General features: G+C 43.1%; 1 protein-coding gene across 1 annotated transcript in view; it reads left to right on the plus strand.

The window, feature by feature from the left end:
- LOC115130567 (protein diaphanous homolog 1-like) overlaps positions 1-24,153 on the plus strand; it is a 123,210-nt gene that overhangs the window by 29,837 nt on the left and 69,220 nt on the right. The window contains 9 exon segments of the mRNA XM_065019625.1: positions 13,383-13,409; positions 19,771-19,932; positions 20,144-20,245; positions 20,377-20,591; positions 21,567-21,691; positions 21,694-21,769; positions 21,864-22,080; positions 22,608-22,726; positions 23,376-23,492. Coding sequence (XP_064875697.1) covers positions 13,383-13,409; positions 19,771-19,932; positions 20,144-20,245; positions 20,377-20,591; positions 21,567-21,691; positions 21,694-21,769; positions 21,864-22,080; positions 22,608-22,726; positions 23,376-23,492 — 1,160 coding nt within the window.

Below are 24,153 nucleotides of genomic sequence, written 5' to 3' on the forward strand. Positions count from 1 at the left end.
ATTGCACTCCACGAGGAAACTGCTTGGCAGGCTGACCACCTGTTACACGAATGTACCCAACCATAAGCATCAATGCCTTTCTTAAAATCAATACACGGAAGTATATATTTTTAAACCTGCATATTTAGTTAAAATAAATGCATGTTTGCAGGCAATATTAACTAGGGAAATTGTGTTACTTCTCTTGCGTTGTGCAAGCAGAGTCTGGGTATATGCAACAGTTTGGGCAGCCTGGCTCGTTGCGAACTAATTTGCCAGAATTTTTATTTACATAATTATGACATAACATTGAAGGTTGTGCAATATAACAGCAATATTTAGACTTCGGGTTGCCACCCATTCGATAAAATACGGAACGGTTCCATATTTCACCGAAAGAATAAACGTTTTGTTTTCGAAATAATAGTTTCCGGATTTGACCATATTAATGACCAAAGGCTCGTATTTCTGTGTTTATTATAAATAAGTTTATGATTTCATATTTGATAGAGCAGTATTGTTGTAATTGTCATTATTACATATATAAATATAAATCTGCTTTTTTTGGTCCTCCAATAATCTGTATCGGCGTTGAAAAATAATAATCGGGCGACCTCATCTACAGTACTAAGTGTGTGCGTGCGTGTGTCGCAATGTTTGTTGCTTCAAAGTCCCTGCTGTTCCATAAGGTGTTTTTTAATATATTTTTTAAATTCTAATTTTACTGCTTGCATCAGTTACTTGATGTTGAATAGAGTTTTATGTAGTACTGTGTGCCTCCCATAGTCTATTCTGGACTTGGGGACTGTGAAGAGACCTCGTGGCATGTCTTGTGGGGTATGGATGGTTGTCCGAGCTGTGTGCCAATAGTTTAGACAGACAGCTCGGTGCATTCAACATGTCGATACCTCTCACAAATAAATGTAGTGATGAAGTCAATCTCTCCTCCACTTTCAGCCAGGAGAGATTGACATGCATGTTATTAATATTAGCTCTCTGTGTACACCCATGGGTCAGCCGTGCTGCCTTGTTCTGAGCCAATTGCAATTTTCCTAAGTCCTTTTTTTGTGGCACCTGACCACACGACTGAACAGTAGTCAAGGTGAAACAAAACTAGGGCGTGTAGGACCTGCCTTGTTGATAGTGATGTTAAGGCAGAGCATCACTCTCCCCATCTTAGCTACTACTGCATCAATATGTTTTGACCATTGCAGTTTACAATCTAGGGTTACTCCAAGCAGTTTAGTCATCTCAACTTGCTCAATTTCCACATTATTTATTACAATATTTTGTTGACGTTTTGTTCCAAATACAATGCTTTTAGTTTTAGAAATATCGAGGTCTAACTTATTCCTTGCCACCCTCTCTGAAACTAACTGCAGCTCTTTGTTGAGCGTTGAAGTCATTTCTGTCGCTGTAGTAGCTGACGTGTATAGCGTTGAGTCATTCGCATACATAGACACTCTGGCTTTACTCAGTCAGAGGCATGTCGTTAGTCAAAATTGAAAAAAGCAAAGGGCCTAAACAGTTACCTGGGGAATTCCTGATTCTAACTGGATTACATTTGAGAGGCTTCCATTAAAGAACACACTCTGTGTTCTGTTACTTGTCTAACTCTTTATCCACATTATAGCAGGGGGTGTAAAGCCATAACACACAAGTTTTTCCAGCAGCAGACTATGATCGATAATGTCAAAAGCTACACTGAAGTCTGTGATGGAGTCGCTGTTGACCTCTGAATATTCAGGGGCCTTAGTTTCGCTAGTGTTCTCTCTCGCTCTCGCTCTCTCTGAAGTCTAAAATTATGAATGACCAGTGCTGTATTATATCAAGTAGGCAAAATAACAAGCTTTTGTATGTGTGCCTCTAGGAACACTGACACACTGTCTGTTTCTATAGAGAGGGTGTTATCAAATATTAACTGTGACTGTTTGACAGTCTGGTGATGCATGCCCTGGGTGTGGTTACGCAGTGTGAAAAACTGCTCTCTGCAGCCTCATCATTACTGAGACTCGGGCTTTGTGTTTGGCACGTTATAGAAATGTGCACTTCCTCCCTGCACCCCTCTACACTATCTCCTCATTCTCCTGGAACAGCTGTGAATGGCTGTGTCCCAGTCAGACTGCAAGTACCCAGCAGGTGCTTGGTATACAATTGAGCAGCTCCTGGAGAGTCAGTACTGAGCAATACTTTGTGGGATGTGTGGAACAGGGGTCTGACAGTCAGATCATGCTGCTGAGTACACCAAGGCTGTGGGTTCAGTAACTATATATGCTCAGAATAAGTGTTTGATAGTATATCGGAGCATCTGCCAAGGGCAAAGGCCTAGGCTTACAAGGGGACATATGGTGAATCTTGCTGAGAGAGGGCTTCACCGCAGAGCTGATGTTGCGACAGGAATGCTGGGTGCTGTGCTGCTTGTTGGCATAAGGGCCGTGTTTGTGTGTTGGTGGGGGCTCTAGGGACTGTGTGTACTGGGTAAGTGAAGGAGGAACAGTGAATGGACTTGTTGAAGGCAGGGAGATGGAGATGGAGGTAGTTATTCTAAGCTGCTGTCTGGGGATTCCTCCCTATGTCTGATTCTATTCCTGTGTGTGTTTTTAAAGAATACATGTGTGTAAGACACTGTTTTTACCACTGCGTGTCTCTGTGTGTGAGCATCGGTTCGAGGTCTTCTGTCCGAGGTGCTGTGAGTGACTGACAGTGAGTGATCGATTTGTCGGCTCTGTAACATTTATCCCACAGGCTGCCTCTGTCTGTAATCAATTCAGTGCGTCTGTTTCAGCAGATCTTGCTTCTCAGGACTCACAGTGCCATAATTGCTCCAGGCTGTGGGGCCTTCGTCACAGCTTCCTGTTCCAGAAAGGGCTCTCACCCAGGGGGTAGAAAGAGCCCTCAACCAGAGCTCTAAAGTGCTTCAAAATATTTTTCTGAGTGTCCTGAAATTTTTTAATTTGGGAGCACCAAGTGCTAGAAAAAATGTCCAATATTTCATTTTAGATTTAAAAAAAAATGATATAATAATTATTCTAATGAAAAGGCTTCAGTTTTGCATTGTTTCACGAGTGCAGATTTGTAAGCGTCATGCTTGCACCATTACTACAGCGAACACGGATTGATTCTAGCCCAAACAGTTCAAAAGATCTAATCCACAATACCAGTGCAATGTTTCTTTCTTCCTGTCACATATTGGGGGGGCCATATTTTACATTCATGTCACGGGCCATTCTAAAACTCCACTTGGACCGTTACCCATTTGTTTTGCACCTTGTTCAGGCATGTTTGTTAACTCCATTAGCTTGCTAGCTAACAACGCGCGCTAACTAGCCAGCCATTTCACTTAGGTTACACCAGCCTCATCTCGGGAGTTGATAGGCTTGAAGTCATAAACAGAGCAATGCTTGACGCAATGAAAGTGCTGTTTGAATGAATATTTACTCGCCTGCTTCTGCTTCCCACCGCTCAGTCAGATACTTAGATACTTGTATGCTCAGTCAGATTATATGCAACGCAGGACACGCTAGATAATATCTAGTAAAACCTCAACCATGTGTAGTTAACTTGTGATTATGATTGATTGATTGTTTTTATAAGATAAGTTTAATGCTAGCTAGCAACTTACCTTGGCTTACTGCATTCGCGTAACAGGCAGTCTCCTTGTGGAGTGCAACGAGAGAGAGGCAGGTCGTTATAGCGTTGGACTAGTTAACGGTAGGGTTGCAAGATTGGATCCCCCGAGCTGACAAGGTGAAAATCTGTCTTTCTGCCCCTGAACGAGGCAGTTAACCCACCGTTCCTAGGCGGTCATTGAAAATAAGAATGTGTTCTTAACTGACTTGCCTAGTTAATTAAAGACTAAATAAAGGTGTAACAAAAAATACATTTAAAAAAATCCCGATTTCCGATTGTTATGAACTCGGCCATTCCGATTAATCGGTCGACCTCTAGTTTGTGGGCACATAAGGTAGGAAAAGGCATATCTTCTTCAGGGGCCTTATTTATCAATATTGTGTAGAAACTATTCTAAAACACGACTGGTCGTACGCATAGAAAAGGTGTCATTTATCAAATAATTCTGCTAGCATCATACACATACCGGTAAGATAGAACCAGTGATAAATAAGTTCTCAGCCTCAGTACTCATGCACAACCTTGTCTATTTGCATTTAGAAATGCCACCTAAATAGCCATATGTGGTCAAAATAATTCCTTTAAAATGGCACAAAAATAAAAATTTCCCAAAATTGTGATAGAGGTGCTAGTACAACCAAAATGTTTTATTTGGCTCAATCAGTTGTGGCTTGACAAATAAAAACAGCTACAAAGAGAGGAAAATTAAGACAATTGTAGTTGCTTTAGCAATGGCACATGTATACTTAATTCGTAAAAAAAAAATATATATATATATATATATATAATTGAACCTTTATTTAACTAGGCAAGTCAGTTAAGAACAAATTATTATTTACAATGACGACCTTCCTCCGCCAAACCCGGACAACGCTGTGCCAATTGTGCTGGGTCCTATGAGACTCCTAGTCACGGCCAGATGTGAAACAGCCTGGATTCAAACCAGGGACTGTGGTGATGCCTCTTGCACTGAGATGCAGTGCCTTGGACATCTGCATAGGCAACAATCCCCAGTAAGCTGTCCGTTCTTAACCGCTCCCTCTTGTAGGCCAACACTGCTGTTCTAAATGAGTTGTGCGTTCCACCTTGCCACCATAGCGGGTCTAGAGCTTCAGGTTCCTTGGTGTCCATCACTAAGGACTGCAGAATGAAGAAAAAGCAGCCAACAAGTGCTCAGCATATTTGGGAATTACTTAAATACTATTGGAAAAGCATTCCAGGTGAAGCTGGTTGAGAGAATGCCAAGAGTGATCAAAGCTGTCATCAAAGCAAAGGATGGCTACACTGAAGAATCTATAATATATTTTGGTTTCTTTAACACTTGGTTACTACATGATTCCAAATGTGTTATTTCATAGTTTTGATGTCTTCACTATTGGTCGAAAATGTAGAAAATAGTAAAAATAAAGAAAAACCCTTGAAGGAGTAGGTGTCAACTTTTGACTGGTACTGTACATTCACTGGACTCTAACCACACACTCACATACTACACACACCACACACTGCTGATGCTCTATGTTTAATATCTATGCATAGTCACTTTATCCTGTACCCCTTGTACAGTGCCTTCTGAAAGTATTCAGACCCCTTTACCGTTTCCACATTTTATTAGGTTACAGCTTTATTCTGAAATGTATTAAATTGTTTTCCCCCCTCATCAATCTACACACACTACTCCACAATGACAAAGCAGAAACTGTTAATTTATTTATTTACTTTTGTTAATTTATGAAAAATCTTATTACATTTACTTAAGTACTCAGACCCTTTACTCAGTACTTTGTTGTAGCACCTTTGGCAATGATTACAGTCTTCTTGGGTATTACACTACAAGTTTGACACCTGTATTTGAGGAGTTTCTCCCATTCTTCTCTGTAGATCCTCTCAAGCTCTGTCAGGTTGGATTGGGAGCGTTGCTGCAAGGCTATTTTTAGGTCTCTCCAGAGATGTTCAATCAGGATTAAGTCCGGGCTCTGACTGGGCCACCCATAGACATTCAGAGACTTGTCCCGAAGCCACTCCTGCTTTGTCTTGGCTGTGTGCTTAGGGTTGTTGTCTTGTTGGAAGGGGAACCGTCGCCCTATTTTGAGGTCCTGAGAGCTCTGAGGCATGTTTTTTTTATCAAGGATCTCTTTGTACTTTGCGCCGTTCATCTTTGCCTCGATCCTGACTAGTCCCAAAGTCCCTTCTGCTGAAAAATATCCCCACCATGCTTCACCGTAGGAATGGTGCCAGGTTTCCTCCAGACGTGAAGCATGGCATTCAGGCCAAAGAGTTCAATCTTTGTTTCATATTTGCAACCATGTCTAAACCTGTGTTCACTTGGTCATTAAGGGGATTGTGTGTAGATTGCTGAGCATTTTTTTTATTGAATCCGTTTTTAGAATAAGGCTGTAAATGTAACAAAATGTGGAAAGAGTCGAGGGGTCTGAATACTTTCCGAAGGGACTGTTTATATCCTCGTTATTTAACTTTTTAACTCAGCATTTTGGTTAAGGGCTCGTAAGTAAGCATTTCACGGTCATGTCTAAATCTGTATTTTACATTCAGCAGCGTCTTTTGTTGCCTGCACGTTATGAATGGAAGCCTTTTCTGTTCACAGAGTTGAACTCATTTTGGCATGTTGCTTTTACAGTACATGCAAATCACACATTTCGTACATGGCCTCATTAGTATTCTATTCAGGTGGGGCATGCCACATTAAGCAGGTTGTTGACGATTCCCCTAACATTTCTAAATGATCCTACATAATATGTCCGCCAGCCTGTGTGTAATACCACCAGACAGACATGGTTTCAGTGGGAATGCGCTCTACATTCTTTAATGTCTCTCTCACTTATCTGCCAGCGGAAATACTTCCAGGCCGTCATGCAGCAGTACAGACATGGCCGGATCGCGTTAGCCTCTCTTGTTGTTCTGGGCTAGTTTTTTTTTGTTTTATCATTAGGGACGGCCCTTCAAGGATGGCGCAGTCATGCGGAAAAAAACGCCCCACTTGGACACACTCATGAAGACTTGCATGGAGGCTATGCACCACACACACACACACACACACACACACGCAGGGAGCAGGGGTCGGTCAGGCGTAAGCGAACAGGGCCAGCCACAGTGAACCAGGGAGACAGTCTGATGTGAAATAATAAAAAGGAAGGAGCCTAATATAACCAAGGACTTCCTGGTTACTTTATATACACACTGACAGGGGTGGCATGGGTGGAAAAGGGGTATGATGAAGCTGTCACAGATTTTTGTCAAATATAGACCTAACCCATGGAACTGCTTCTGATTTTATTTGCCCCCCCCCACTCACGTGTTTTCTGAAAAAAGCTAATTCGATACAAATGGTTTTAATTTGGGAAATCTGTTCCAAAGTATTCCCATGCGTAATCGAGGGATAATGTGGTCTCATACAAATGTAAGCAAGGTTGGAAATTATTATGTTTTGGGCTTCTGTTTGGTCACATGACCGTCTGCTCAAGAGGAAAAAAAACAGCCCGTGGCTTAATCTAGATCCCTGGCTTAGTGTGCTGCTGGTGCGTGGCTTGTTGGTCGTGAGTTTTGTTGTGTTTCTGTGTTGACTGAGTATGTTAGCTTTGGGAATGGTTTGCTTTCCTTAAAACCACCCATGTCATGTAAAGTGACTGCTGGTGTTATGTTAATGTCTCAGTTGATTTACCAGGATTAGTGCCACGCCATTGCAAGGGGAAGTAAGCTGATGAGTAAAGTGCTGAGAACCATGTGATGGGTTGTAGCAACCAAACCAGTCGTCCACCCAGGAAGTGTTGATTGTGATTTTTGTGTTTGTTCAGTGTTTTGTATTTGTTTTTGCCTCTTTTTTTTCTTCTTTTTTTCCTTCTGTTGTTGTGAATGATCATTACCATTCTGTGTTCGTCATGTGTTAGTTGTGTGTATGCTTGTCTCTCTTCTCTCTCTGTCAAGTTGTTTATCTCTCAATGAGTGTTTGATCATGTGTAAACAGTCAAGTGTTCCTCAGGGACAAAGTACGCAATGTAGCCACGTGTAACACCCCTAGGTCTAACCAGTGACTGCCTGCCTTAAGGCACACCGCAGCATCCTGACATGCTGATGACACTGGACACACGCGAGTCTGCGCACGACCAGTTTGGATGGAATGGTTGAATAACATGCATGTGTACATTTATTTTGCAACGCAAACGCAAGTAACGCAAGCGGTGTGTTCAGTATGTAACACGCGCACTAGTGTTGCACAGCGTATCGAAACCTCTGCATTTAAAAAAAAAAAATAATAATAATAATAATTAAACTGCTCGATACTCTAATTTTTTTTACGTTCAGTACTTCTGTCAAATGTCTAAGGTGAATGAGAGGCTCAAGTCGGTCTATTCGTGCATCCCCTTTGTAGAGAAAAGTGCCCACTCCACTTGTTCAATCATCGCTAGAGCTTTCTGGCCTGCATTGTTGTCTCCCCACTGACGCTGCACGGACGTTAACACACTGGAATAATGCAGCGACGGTATGTAGAAGTGTTGAAACTGTTCATTACTGTTGTCGCAGAACAATGTCCATACAGGCTACAACACTTTTACAAAGCAAGACACCGGTAGCTTCCACCTTTTTAATTGTAGGATAACTTTCCCTGCCAGCTTACAGCTGAAGCAACATCAGTTCACTCTACCCTGGTACTTTGTTTCTGATAATATGCAAACCGTAAAAGCAAAATATGCTGATTGTCACCAAAAACCTAATTCGTCTCCCGTCTGGTTTCCACTATGTTGCATACCCACAAGGTCAGATTCCACAGCCTCATTCTGCCTTGCACATGATGTCATTACTTAGACAGCGCACACTTTTATAAAATAAGTGATTGCTTCTTCTATGCCGATATTGTTGCTCAATAAAATGTTCTCTTAGCAGTTGCTATTAAAAATAAGTCGTAAACAGAAGGGATTGTTTGTCATCTGTAGCCCCGTGAAATCAGCTAAAACCAGCTCAACTCACCTGTTGAATAATACGCATTCACCTGTATTGTGACTAGGCCTAGACTACAACTTGATTTACCCACTTTATCAATAGAGATTTACTATTTCAAATAATGATTACCATCATGTTATTTTGTAGTTTTGGTAGAAACAACGTGGAATTGATTGTATAATTCATTCATTAATGCATACATGGCTGTCTGTGTTTTTTTTTAAATTCTTCACATAAATGTTCAAATATAATGAATGATAATTGAACTCAAGATGCTCAACAATTTGAACAGAGCAGTAGCTGAGTTTCTCTGGATAAAGTGCCATTCTGACTTTTGGCTGTTGTCGCTGTATTGTGTTGGTGTCGTTTTGGAATCGAATGTCATGACGGTATCGCGTATCGTGATACTAAACCTGGTATCGAAGTCCATTCTGGTATCGTGACAACACCAATACACCACGTTGGAATAAAGGAGGATGTGATTTCCTAGATCTCTCCTCGGGACTGATAGTGAGTCAGGTTTCACTATGTTACTGACTTCCTGTGGTAGCTGTGAACAGGAAGTGTTGTGTCACTTGTGTACGGGCGTGTCGCCTGCTAGAGAACCCCTCCCGGTGACATCATCCCTCACCGCTCAGCGGAGCACAGCCGCTACCAGGGAGCCATGGCAATGCTGCAAACACTCACATCAACAGCCACAGTGGAGATAACAACATGCACAATCTCCCTCTATCCATCTCTCTCCAAAATAGTAATTTTCTCCTTAATAGGTATGTAACTAGCAGTAGTTTAAACTGTGACATCACTGGTCTAAAGTGGACTTTGTTTTCCAGAAAGAAACACTGTGTGTGTGTGTGAGAGAGAGATCACATGTGCAATAAAGGGGTTATTCCTTAATCATTCAGTTGGTCAGTTAAGTTACTGTGACATTACTCTGACCTCTGCTTGTCTCTAAAGGGAAGTGAGTAATGGTTCAAGTTTGTAATAACACATCTCAACACGGGCTCTTTTTCTCTCTTTCTCTTCGATTTCTCGACCTGCTTTCTTTGTCCCTCTCGCTCAGCATAGCTCTCTCTCTCTCTCACACACACACACACACAGCGCTGTCTTATGCTTCTGGGTGGGAGCTGTACATTAGTAGTGACAGTGCTGTGAAGAGAGGCTGACTGGCTCATTATGTTCTTGTCACAAGCCAAGTGCTTAAATGCTGACTTCCACTACGTTTCCTAGGAACCACAAGAACCAAATACAGTTCTTCTGCTCTTTTGGTTCTGTGCTTCTTTTTGTCTTTGTTTAATGATGGTCCTTTGGGAACTCTGTGTGGTTTTCCCGGCAAGTGCCTGTAAACCAGGGTACTTTTTAGAAGGATAATTACACTGTGTGTGTGTGTGTGGTGATCCTCTTTGTGAAGTTCTCACAAGGAAAGCAGCCTGTTCTCATCTCTTTCTAATTACTCCGAGTTAAGCTGGTGGCCTGACCTGACAGTGTGAAGGCTATGTGTGGTGGGGGGAATATAACTTTGGACATTTTCTCCTATCTCGCTCTCATATACACACTCTGTTTCCTGTGTGATTACCCAGAGTTCTTTGTGTCTGTATTCTCACGTTCAGGCCTTGTGGGTTAAATGGCACCATCATGGCATCGGCTGTTTTTATAATGGCTGCGTCAGGGCAACAAGTGCTTTCATAAATGCATGGCTCGGGCCTCGTTTCACCAGTGCATTGTAAAATAAGCTTTCTCTTAACGGCCCAGCCTTAACACATGTTAATTTACATACGAATTTCATTGTCAACATCAGTTTTACAATTTCTTTATTTTTGTGGCCACCTAGAGTAATGTTTTGCTTTTCAATTAAACCTTTCATGTTGGTATAAGAACATCGTACCACTTTATTTTCTGACAACTTTACAGGCTGTTTTCTATTCTGTTCAAATGAATTACGATCATCTATAGGGGATTTTGAGCACTGTGGGTGGACGCCCTATTACGTTACGCACCCAATGCATATGGATGTCCGGTAAATTCATATCGTTACGCTGTCTGGCTCTATTTCTGACGGAAACGCTGAGCTGCGTGTTTGCACCCGCACTTGTTGTCGTCGATGTAGCCTAAGCGGAAACCTCCCTGTAGAGGGGATCAGGATCCGTGTTCACTGCAGGAGACGAACACCAATTGGTCATCACACTGACCTGTATAAGAATTAGGCCCAGGACGATACCAGTATCGCAGTATTTTTTTAATTTATTCCTTGCCAAAAATGAAAGCACGAAGCAGACCATATGCTTTGGTCCCTTGTGTGCTGTAGCTTTGAAAATGCATTTATGTGGCCACATAATGTTTGTTTCCGTCATTCGAGGATATTCACATCGTGTACTATAGAAGAACAGCACCACACAGGTAGTCTCCATTACCAGCTCTTTGGCTGCTTCCCAAATAGCACACTGTGTGATAACATCTATCATGTGAACAACAATGTGCAGTGTCGGCCTTTTTGTTTGTGTATGTGCCCATGAGTGTGTTTGAATACACATCAGTTTAACGGTTGAGCCCTCGTGAGTTCACCCGTATTGTTAACCTATAGAGGTTGGATAACTGGGGTGTTGCATATTAAAACATGACAAAGTGTGTATGTGTGTGTTTTTTGAGGGAGGTAGGTTGTCTCCCGCTCCATTCCTTTGACATTTGTGAGCCACAAGTTCCTCATACCATGTCTGGTATTTCTTAAAGGGTAGCAGTTAATGTCAGCCCAAAAGCATAGAAATAGAATGGAGCAGACGGCCAACACATCACGACTCCTATTCAGTCTAGCTGCAGACCTAATAGTTCTTTGATGAGGGTCATAATGGCTGGGACTGGGATGGCAGACATCAATCTGAATGTGTTCCCAAAGTACTTGGAAGTTACCAGAAGGTAATATAGGCTTGGGCGGTATACCGTATACAGGGTATTTGGAAAAAGTCACGGGATGGTTTTTTTCCAATACCGTTGAAACGATTTATTTGAAGTTTAAAAAAATAAATAAATGTGAGTATTTCTAGCTACTTTTTAAGTAAATACTTGCAGTCAACTTGTGCAATACAATAGGAGATAAAGAAGATTGCGTACTTTATTTCACCTGTCACATTTTTTCATGATGAAGCTTACTGGTTGTCCCCAGTCACGTGGTGTTTGTTTACAAGCACACAATGACAAGAGACCGGAGCCTTGTGAGTCACAGTATGGAATTTACAACTAAATGTTTGACAGCTAGATATCTTGTAACTATTTAGTTAACTGTCTAACATGTGCTAAATGCTCTGCAGTTGTGCATTTGGTCTGCTAATTTAGTAGCTATCTAGCTAAGTGTGGTTAGCTTCTTACAAAATCAAGCATTCGCTTGGTATCAGCAGAGAATCCCCTCTTGGATCAAGAGCATTGCTGGCTAATTATTTGTTTTGTGCGTGCAGTATATATATTGACTGTATATATTGGTCATATAAAAAGTGAATTCAGTTAGCATTCTCTATTGGATTTTACATGTACTTGTTAGCATTTGCTAACCTTCGGATTACAGAGTATCTGTGGGGTGTGAAAACAGTGCCCCCTTGTGTTCAGTTCCGGTATTACTTAATATCCCGGTATGGCACAAGGTCGGTTTGATAATCTAGATACCTCTAGAAGGTAACGAGAGATGAAAGTTGAGAGAAAGTCATCAAAAAGAAGAAAATGGCACTAGGGACCTAACACCCTCTGCCACCCCCCCCCCCCCTGCATAAACATGTATTTATCTGCCTATTCAAACAATTTTATTTATTTTTTTACAATGAGAAAAGGCACAGTTGACAAATCAAATCGCTTTGATAAAGAGCCTTCTAATTAGACTTCTTACCTAATTTATAGACTATATCCGACATAACAAAACCTAGGAAGGCTGGCTCAGAGAGAGATGAGAGGTGTGTGTGTGTGTGTTCCTCTGTTTGTCTTCCCCTGAAGTTTGACTTTATAAAGCAGTTGAGCCTAGGTTGTTGTTCAGTGTATGTTCTGTGGCCTGTGACCCTCTGGATGGCTGCTGATTGGCTCCAGATGCTGGCATGTGGGACAGTCATTATGGGCCATGTTTGGAAGAACCGTTACAGAGATCATGCATCTTATTTCTGGCTTATCTTTTGCAGTTATGTAGCTTAATAGAGTAGAATGCAAACATAGGAAGTGAGGAACTTGCCCCATAAGCTTTCCATAGTTGTGTTTGGATTTGTGTGATCTTCAGCGCCACCTGGTGTTGGCCAATTATCAATTGAGACCCTGCCTTCACTAAGCTATTCATTGGTGTAGCCTGACACCTTGTGGCAAGGATTTGCTAGTGCAATTGTACTGTCATTCTGCTTTAAACCTGTCAAAAAAAATCTGAAATCCCCTAATCGCAAAATAAAATGGATCAATCCCTGCATGTGGAATTGTTCAGATGATCCATAACGTCGTACAAGAGGAATTAGTGAGCTAATCTAAGTGTGTATGTTCTCGATTGATCCAGTGTGTAATGTGTAACTGTGTTTAATGAAGTAGTCTGTTATTGTGATATTGATCTACCTGTAGCCTATTCCCCTCTGTCCGCAATGATTAATAATGACCTTTGTAGAGACGGTCCCTGTCTGATCCTAATTGATCCTTTCCTCTCTCCCCCACTCCCTCTCTTTCTCTCCTTCTGTCTGTCCCTTAATCCTTCCCTCGATCTCCCCGTATCCCTCATTGTCTCCCTCTTCCCCTGTTCAATCTCCCCATTTCTTTATTTCACTCGTTCTCTCACCCTCCCCCCCACTCCTCCCCCTCCCCTCTCTGTACAGAAACTCAAACGGCTGATTCCTGATGAGGTAGGTTGTGTGTGTGTTTGTGTGTGCCCACATCCCAGTCATAATCATCTGACTGTCTTTGCATCTCATCTCACCTCACCCTGTAGTCCACTACTAACCCCTCCCCACGCCCCTCTATCCATACCACACTACAACCCCCATGAGCCTGGTTGTTGCAGTAACACCCCATAATAACTCAACCATGTTGTCTGTACTACTCACCCTGGTTGTATCGACACATACTGTTGGATGGTGCCTGCCTGTCCGTCTGCCTCCCTGACTCCCCCTCAGTGGTTGGTCTGAAGGGCCGGCCTAGGTTACAGGTTGGGTCTGGGGTCAAGGTTGGGGGGTTGTAGGTAGGTTAGGCCCAGGGCAGGAAGGGGTTAAACTAGCGATGATCTCACAGGAAGTCTGCTACTCAAAGGTTATTTTACTTTAAATGTATTTAACCTTTTTCTTTAACTAGGCAAGTCGGTTTAAGAACGACTGCCTACCCCGGTATTTATGGTATTACTGGTTTAGCACACAAGGTGTGTGGCAAATGATGCAAAAAAAAGCCCATTGGGCCTCTATTACCAGAATGCTAACAGAATTAGCCCAAGTAATAGCGAATTTCCATGGAGGCTGCTAGCGGAAGAGCACAAATAAAAATAAACAAATTGCAAAGACAAGCAATCCAGCTCATGAAGTTATACACTTCATGGACAAAACTATTTCAGCCAAAACTGAGCACACAGCCATGCAATCTCCATAGACAGACATTGGCAGTAGAATGGCCTGTACTGAAGTGCTCAGTGACTTAGGATGCCACCTTTCCAACAAGTCAGTTCATCAAATTTCTGCTCTGCTAGAGCTGCTCCGGTCATGTGCTGTTATTGTGAAGTGGAAATGTCTAGGAGCCACAACGGCTCAACTGCGAAGTGGTAGCCCACACAAGCTCACAGAACGGGAATGCTGAAACTAGAGGTCGAACCGATTACTCGGAATAGTCGATTTATTTAGGGCCGATTTCAAGTTTTCATAACAATCGGAAATCGGTATTTGTGGACACTGAATTTTAAATGTACATTTTTTATTTTTTTTTGCCACCTTTTATTTAACTAGGCAAGTCAGTTAAGAACACATTCTTATTTTCAATGATGGCCTGGGAACGGTGGGTTAACTGCCTTGTTCAGGGGCAGAACGACAGATTTCCACCTTGTCAGCTCGGGGATTCTAGCGACCTTACGATTAACTAGTCCAACGCTCTAACCACCTGCCTTACTTTGCACTCCATGAGGAGCCTGCCTATTACGCGAATGCAGTAAGAAGTCAAGGTAAGTTGCTCGCTAGCATTAAACGTATCTTATAAAAAACAAACAATCAATCATAATCAGTAGTTAACTACACATGGTTGATGATATAACTAGTTTATCTAGTGTGTCCTGCGTTGCATATAATCGATGCAGTGCGCATTCGCGAAAAAGGACTGTCTTTGCTCCAACGTGTACCTAACCATAAACATCAAATCCTTTCTTAAAATCAATACACAAGTATATATTTTTAAACCTGCATATTTAGTTAATATTGCCTGCTAAAATGTATTTTAACTAGGGATATTGTGTCACTTCTCTTGCAACAGAGTCAGGGTATATGCAGCAGTTTGGGCCGCCTGGCTCGTTGCGAACTGTGTGAAGACTATTTCTTCCTAACAAAGACAGCCAACTTCGCCAAACGGGGGAGGATTTAACAAAAGCGCAATTGCGGAAAAAAGCACAATCGTTGCACGAATGTACCTAACCATAAACATCAATGCCTTCCTTAAAATCAATACACAGAAGTATATATTTTTAAACCTGCATATCTATTAACCAGGTGAAATTGTGTCACTTCTCTTGCGTTCATTGCACACAGAGTCAGGGTATATGCAACAGTTTGGGCCACCTGGCTTGTTGCGAACTAATTTTTTGCCCGAATTTTACATAATTATGACATAACATTGAAGGTTGTGCAATGTAACAGGAATTTTTAGACTTATGGATGCCACCCGTTAGATAAAATACGAAACGGTTCCGTATTTCACTGAAATAATCCATTTTAAAAATCCTTCGAGATAGTTTCTGGATTTGACCATATTAATGACCGAAGGCTCATATTTCTGTGTGTTATTATGTTATAATTAAGTCTATGATTTGATAGAGCAGTCTGACTGAGCGATGGTAGGCACCAGCAGGCTCGTAAGCATTCATTCAAACAGCACTTTTGTGCGTTTTGCCAGCAGCTCTTCGCAATGCTTCAAGCTTCAATGGCTCTGAGAGTAGTAGTTGTTCCCCTTGCTCTGCATGGGTAACGCTGCTTCGAGGATGGCTGTTGTCGATGTGTTCCTGGTTCGAGCCCAGGTAGGAGCGAGGAGAGGGACGGAAGCTATACTGTTACACTGGCAATACTAAAGTGCCTATAAGAACATCCAATAGTCAAAGGCATATGAAATACAAATCGTGTAGAGAGAAATAGTCCTATAATTCATATAACTACAACTTAAAACCTCTTACCTGGGAATATTGAAGACTCATGAAAGCTGGTGGTTCCTTTTTAACATATGTTCTCATGTTCTGAGCAAGGAACTTAAACGTTAGGTTTCTTATATGGCACTTTTACTTTCTTCTCCAACACATTGTTTTTGTATTATTTAAACCAAATTCAACATGTTTAACTATTTATTTGAGGCTAAATTGATTTTATTGATGTATTATATTAAGTTAAAATAAGTGTTCATTCAGTATTGTTGTAATTGTCATTATTACAAATAAATAAATAAAAATCGTCCGATTAATCGGTATCAGCTATTTTTGGTCCTCCAATAATTGGTATCGGCGTTGAAAAATCATAATCGGTTGACCTCTAGCTGAAACGTGTTGTGCTTCAATTGTATGCCCTTGGTTGCAACGCTCACTACCAAGTTCCAAACTGATTCCGGAAGCCACGTGAGCGCAAGAACTGTTTGTCTGGAGCTTCATGAAATAGGATTCCATGGCCGAGCAGCCGCACACAAGCCTAAGATCACAATGCCAAGCGCCAGCCAGGAGAATGCTACCTGCCCCAATGCATAGTGTCAACTGTAAAGTTTGGTGGAGGAGGAATAATGGTCTGGGGCTGTTTTTCATGGTTCGGGAAAACTTCTGTGTATAGCCATGTAGTGTGTATACTGTATACAGTGCATTTGGAAAGTGTTCAGACCCCTTCACTTTTTCCACATTTTTTAGGTTAGATCCTTATTCTAAAATTGATTACATTGAAGAAAACAATCTTCACAATACCCCATAATGACAAAGCAAAAACAGGTTTTAAAAAATGTGTAATTTTTTAAAAACTTTCATAAAAAACAACTCAAATTTACATAAGTATTCAGACCCTTTACTCAGTACTTTGTTGAAGCACCTATGGCAGCGATTACAGCCTCGAGTCTTCTTGCGTATGATGCTGCAAGTTTGGCACACCTGTATTTGGGGGGGTTTCTCCCATTTCTTCTCTGCAGATCCTCTCAAGCTCTGTCAGGTTGGATGGGGAGTGTTGTTGGGCAGCTATTTTCAGGTCTCTCCAGAGATGTTCAAGTCTGGGCTCTGGCTGGGCCACTCAAGGACATTCAGAGACTTGCCCGAAAGCAACTCCTGCGTTGGCTTGGCTGTGTGCTTAGGATTGTTGTCCTGTTTGAAGGTGAACCTTCGCCCCAGTCTGAGGTCCTGAGCACTCTGGAGCAGGTTTTGATCAAGGATCTCTCTGTACTTTTCTCCGTTCATATTTCCCTCGATCCTGACTAGTCTACCAGTTCCTGCCGCTGAAAACCTCTCCACAGCGTGATTTTGCCACCACCATGCTTCACCGTAGGGATTGTGCCAGGTTTCTTCCAGACGTGGCGCTTGCCGCTAAGGTCAGAGTTCAATCTTGGTTTCATCAGACCAGAGAATCTTATTTCTCGTGGTCTGAGAGTCTTTAGGTGCTTTTGGTAAACTCCAAGTGGGCTGTTATGTGCCTTTTTACTGAGGAGTGGCTTCCGTGCGGCCACTCTACCATAAAGGCCTGATTGGTGGAGTGCTGCAGATATGGTTTTCCTTCTGGAAGGTTCTCCCATATCCACAGAGAAACTCTAGAGCTCTGTCAGAGTGACCATCGGGTTCTTGGTCACCTCCCTGACCAAGGCCCTTCTCCCCCAATAGCTCAGTTTGGCCTGGTGGCCAGCTCTAGGAAGAGTCTTGGCGGTTCCAAACGTCTTCCGTTTAGGAATGATGGAGGCCACTGTGTTCTTGGAGACTTTCAATGCTGCAGACATTTTTTTCATACCCTTCCCCAGATCTGTCTCGACACAATCCTGGCTCGGAGCTCTACAGTCAATTCCTTCGACCTCGTGGCTTTTGCTCTGACATGCACTGTCAACTGTGGGATCTTATGTAGACAGGTTTGCGCCTTTCCAAATCATGTCCAGTCCATTACATTTCCACAGGTGGACTCCAATCAAGTAGAAACATCTCACGGATGATCAATGGAAACAGGATTTACCTGAGCTCAATTTTGAGTCTCATTGTAAAGGGACTGAATACTTATGTGAATAAGGTATTTTAGTTTTATTTAATTTTTTGTAATCCATTTGCAAAAATATATAAACCTGTTTTCGCTTTGTCATTATGGGGTATTGTGTGTAGATTGCTGAGGATTTTTTTTATTTCATCCATTTTAAAACGAGGCTTTAACGTAACAAAGTGGAAAAGGTCAAGGGGTCTGAATACTTTCTGAAGGCACTGTAGGTAGGAGGAACCAAATTTCATTTTTTTTACTGGTTCGAATCCCTGAGCCCACTACGTTAATAATCTGCCAATGTGCCCTTGAGCAAGGCCCTTACCCCTAATTGCTCCTGTATGTCACTTTGGATGAGAGCGTCTGCTAAATTACTAAAAATATACATGCGAACTTAGGGGTAGGGTAGCATTAACTCAGAATTCTTTGTTTTTTTATTCAGGTAAACAATATAAAACCCATAATATCTTGCTGCGTCTTGTAAACCTATTTCTAAAGTGCTTCTGTCATTTCTGCTCGGCATCAGACTTATTTTGTGCTTCAGTTGCACTTATCCACTTGGGTGAGAATTCACAAACAGGCATTCTATCAGCAGACAGAGCTCTGACTGATGTGCAACTTTTCTCTGATGCTTTTCTGTGTAGCCAGCCTTATTTTCTCCTGTAAAATGCAAGCTTAACTTTAAGCAAAACATTAGAAAATGCAGCTGGCTACATTCTCTCGTCTCATAAACATTAGACATATGGTGGCCATGCATCGTTTTTGCAAAAAAAAAATGCCCAGATTACTCAATGTAAACTAATTTACTTGTGTGGCTGCCAGCCAAGAACGCAATCTGCTTTATCTAACGTATTGCACAAGTTGAGTATTTACTTAATAAAGATACTCTCCCTTTTGGTCAATTTTCGCCTAAAGTAACATACCCAAATCTAACTGCCTGTAGCTCAGGACCTGAAGGAAGGATATGCATATTCTTGATACCATTTGAAAGGAAACACTTTGAAGTTGGTGGAAATGTGAATTTAATGTAGGAGAATATAACACATTAGATCTGGTAAAAGATAATACAAAGGAAAAAAAACATGCGTTTTGAAATGCAAGCGAGAGACCATAATGTATTATTCCAGCCCAGGCGCAATTAAAATGTTGGCCACTAGATGGCAGCAGTGTACGCACCTTTTAAACTGATCAAATTAACTATTGCATATCTGTTCAAAATGTTATATCAAGACTGGCCAAATGTGCTTAATTGGTTTATTAGTACATTTTCAAGTTCATAATTGTGCACTCCCCTTAAACAATACCATTGTATTCCTTCACTGTAATAGCTACTGTAAATCAGACAGTGCAGTTAGATTAACAAGAATTTAAGCTTTCTGCCCATATAAGACATGTCCATGTCCTGGAGGTGTTCATGTTACTTGCTAATCACATTAGCCTGCGTTAGGTTAACTGTCCCGTAGAGTTTAAAGTGGCTACAAATATGAATGTATTGAAAAACTTCTAATAAATAGTTTCAACGGTTTTGATGATATTGAAAAGCCATCCCGTGGCTATTTCCAAGTACCCCGGTAAACGGTATGTGGTATGAACTGGTATGTTGATGACATCACCCTGTGACCCTGCTTCATTTTATTCTAGCACACACATGAGTGAAGCTGAACGTGTTTCACAGTGATATTTAGTCATTTATGACGTCTGAATGTCCAATGGAATCTGATGCCCAATTCCAAATCAACCTGACCTATCCAATCCACAGGGTTGGGGTTGAACTGGGATAACCCTCATATCTCCCTGTGTGACCTCTGACCTCTCTCCTTTGACCCCCCTGCAGTTGGAGCGTTTCACCAGCATGAGGATGAAGAAGGACAAGGAGAAGCCTCATGCAGCCGGGCAGCGCCACTCCAACGCTGCCCACTACGAGGTTCCTACCCAGGGGACCATGCTGCACGACCACCCTGACGAATACGTCCTGGAACTCTTCGAACAGATGCTGGTGAGAGAGAGGGTTAAAGAAAGAGACAATGATTGTCTACTGGGTGTGGACTACAGGCTATTTGTCTGTATCTTTTGGGACGCTGACTTAAAGGTATCTCTCTGTCTCTCTCTCTCTCCCCCCCCCCCTCTTTCTCTTCCCTCTCGCTCGCTCTCCCCTCCCTTTCTCGCTTGCTCTCCCCTCTCTTTCCCCCTGCTCTCTCTCTCTCCAGGTGGATATGAACTTGAACGAGGAGAAGCAGCGGCCTCTGCGGGCGAAAGACATCGTCATCAAACGAGAGATGGTGTCTCAGTACCTCCACACGTCCAAAGCTGTGAGTAACAAAGGTTGAGTTACTGGGATCAGTCATACCTTCATAACATACACAGTAGACCTGGAGCAGCGATAACTTGTCCTCTTTATGTCCTTTTACACTACTGCTGTGTGTGTGTGTGTGTGAGATAGGGTCAGAACCAGAAGGAGAGCTCCAAGTCAGCCATGATGTACATCCAGGAGCTGAGGACTGAGCCCAGAGACGCACAGCTCCTGGGCTGTCTGGAATCACTCCGGGTCTCCCTCAACAACAACCCTGTCAGCTGGGTGCAGAACTTTGGAGTCGAGGGCCTGGTTCTGCTGCTCAACATCATGAGGAAAATCCAGGAGGAGAGGGACGAGTACCCGTAAGATATATCAAGCTCCTGTTACCCCTTTTACCTACCTATCTACCCCCGTACCCCCTCTAACCCCCTCAACCCTTTTACCTTAACCTTTACTCCAGGAGGAAAGAGACCAGTACCCAGAAGTAGGGCTTTATTAAATCACTTTTCTCTTTTGCCTGATTCCATAGATTTTTCCTCCCAACAAAATCTCTTGTCTCAGTTGACCTTTTCCAGGTTTCCGTTTCCCCCAGTTCTTTCAAGTTTTCACTCAAAAATCACACTTTGTAAAATAGAACAACAACTTAACTTAAGTCCACAACAATGTTTTAACCACATCAGAAGACTACTTTTTTGTTGTTGTTGAAAGGTAGATTTTGTTGGTGTAGTTCCCCTTTACAGTGCACACCTAGCAAGAGACCGTTGTTTAGTGTTTTTGTAGCTCACACGTGACGTTAGTTTGCACAACACATACCCACTGGATCGACGCAAATGATCCTGGTATCATTCTGCCAGATAGGCGCAGGCTACTTTGTAGTTTAACGTTTAATTGAGAAGGTTTTTTGGGAAAGCCTTTCCTTCTACCAGAAGACTGTTTTCATTCGCGTCATCGCCTACGGCCACACAAAGTTGCCTCTTCAGAAAGTTGCAGGAATGACACATCACTGTTGCGTTCTGCTCGTGCCTTATGATAAACTTTGGCTAATACATTTAGTTTATTCCCTATTAAGTTCAATAGATTTTTTGGGGAATATTGTTGAATTCCGGTTGAATGTCTGGATCCCGTGATTACGTCCTCGTTTTTACGCCCCTCTTACCACTTTTGCATTTACCCTACCTCCCGGAGGAGAGAGACGAGTACTGGTAAGACGTCGACCAAGACGTCGACCCCCTCTTATTCCTAGAACGCTCCAGTGGATTTGCTACTTGTCTGGTTTGGAAACCCCCTTATGTACAATAACACCCCTTCCCCCCCCCCCTCCTCTTTCCTCCGGTTAGAAACATGGGCATGAAGTGTCAACACGAGATTGTGCGCTGTCTCAAAGCCTTCATGAACAACAAGTATGGTCTGAAGGCCATGTTGACGTCTGCCGAGGGCATCCTTCTTCTGGTCCGAGCCATCAACCCCGGGTCCCTCACATGATGGTGGATGTGGTCAAACTGCTCTCGGCCATCTGCATCCTGGAACACCCTGACAACCTGTAAGTATCTGTTTAGGTGTGTGTGTCTGAGTGGGAGAATGTGTTTTTGTGTGTGTGTACCTTTCTGTGCATTAATATGTAACGCCCTCTGTAGTCATGAGCGTGTTCTGGAGGCCATCACTGAGGAGGCAGAAAAGCAGGACAATGAGAGGTTTCAGCCACTCCTCTTAGGTATGAACAAGCCCAACATCGCCTTGAAGAATGGCTGTATGCAGCTCATCAACGCTCTCATCAGTCGAGGAGAAGAGCTGGACTACAGGATCCACATCCGCTCAGAGCTGCTGAGACTGGGCCTACGAGACCTGCTGACGGTGAGTCACACAGACAGGTTCCAAACCCTCATGTTGACCTGTAGGTTCAGGGAAGTTTGGATTTTTATTGACCCCCCCTCCAATCTTCAACCCACCCTTCCCTCCCTCTTACTCTCCTTTCTCTCCCCCCCTCGCTCCCCCTCTTTCTTCTCCCACCTCCTTCTTCTCCCACCTCCCTCTCTCTCTCCTCCCACCTCCCTCTCCTCCCTCTCTCTCTCCCCCACCTCCCTCTCTCTCTCTCTCTCTCCTCCCACCTCTCTCTCTCCTCCCACCCTCCTCCCACCTCTCTCTCTCTCTCTCTCTCTCTCCTCCCCCACCTCTCTCTCTCTCCTCCTCCCTCTCTCTCTCTCTCTCTCTCTCTCTCTCTCCTCTCCCTCCCACCTCTCTCTCTCTCTCTCTCTCCTCCCCACCTCTCTCTCTCTCTCTCTCTCCCCTCCCACCTCTCTCTCTCCTCCCACCTCCCTCTCTCTCTCTCTCCCTCCTCCTCCCTCTCTCTCTCTCTCCCTCCTCCTCCCTGGGTCCTGTAGGATATTCGGACCATAGAGAATGAGGAGCTGAGGGTGCAGCTCAGTGTTTTTGACGACCAGGCCGAGGATGACTCTGATGAACTCCAGGCCCGCCTCAACGACGTGCGCATCGAGATGGAATATCCTTCCACCACCAGGGAGGCTCAAAAAGTCTCTCTATGAATGGAACTTACTTTGGTTCAGATGTTAAGGTGATACAAGTTTATCGTATGGCTGTCTCAAATTGTACCTTATACAGTGCACTACTGTTGATCACAGCCTATAGGGTAGCCCACTCTATAGGGAACAGGGTGCAACCTACTAGTCAGGTCACTGTCCTCTAACGTACATTCCTACATTTCACCACCAGGTGGCTCCAAGGTGCCATAATAGTTTCTCACACAAAAGCACAAGGAATTCTTCAGGGGTTTTTGTTTTACCTTGTTGATTGCCTTGGCTCTGGTCACCATGACTGAGATGCATTTGATCACAGTAATAAACGGATCAGGAAGCTACTTAGCCTTTGATCAGATACTGATACCAGTCTTTAACAGGGCTTTGTCTTTGCCACGTCCTTCACAATATAAGACGATGACTACTGCATGTAAAGCGGTAGTAAACTATATTGGAACCAGGTTACTGTAGAGTGGGTTGCCTCTAAACACAGTAGTATATCTTATTAGTAGGGGTGGATTGATTCAGGGCGTTGATGACGATGCGGATTGGAAAATGTTCCTATCTGACTGCTCTGACCACTTGAGGTTGTGGTCCTTAACCATGCGGTCGTACTGACGTGACCGAGGTGTTCCAGATCCTGATGAACACGGTCAAAGACTCCAAGGCCGAAACACACTTCCTGTCTCTGATGCAGCACCTGCTGCTGGTTCGCAACGACTACATGGTCAGGTAAGGGACATAATATCACACGCTCTCTCACACACACACACACACACACACACACACACACACACACACACACACACCTGCATTACAATCATGGTTAGGTTAAAACCACTACGTTCATTGACTGTGAATGCCTGTAAACAGGGATTGCAGTTTTGACCTCTTCCACTCCCCATGATCTCACAACCTTGACCCTGACCTTGAACCTTGCCTTTTGTTCCCTCCCGCTCTACTACCGTGTGACTCAGAATATATATTGTTGTGGTGACCTGGAGGACACGTCTCCCTCTCCTTTCTGTGCCTCTGTTTCTGGATCTCTCTCTCACTCTCCTTTCTGTGCCTCTGTTTCTGGATCTCTCTCTCCCTCTCCTTTCTGTGCCTCTGTTTCTGGATCTCTCTCTCTCTCCTTTCTGTGCCTCTGTTTCTGGATCTCTCTCTCCCTCTCCTTTCTGTGCCTCTGTTTCTGGATCTCTCTCTCTCTCTTATTCCTTCTCTTTTCTCGCTCCATCCTTTTTCTACCACTGTTTCTGGATCTCTCTGGACCTCCTCTCTTTCCCCTCTATTTCTGTCTTTTTCTCTCCATTTCCTCTGTCTTCTCGGCGCGCCATTTCAAAGCTGTGAAATGAGTGCGCGCAGAATAGGTTTGAATAGAAATGAGCACATT

This window comes from Oncorhynchus nerka, linkage group LG6 (assembly GCF_034236695.1).
Source record: "Oncorhynchus nerka isolate Pitt River linkage group LG6, Oner_Uvic_2.0, whole genome shotgun sequence".
Lineage (NCBI taxonomy): Eukaryota > Metazoa > Chordata > Actinopteri > Salmoniformes > Salmonidae > Oncorhynchus > Oncorhynchus nerka.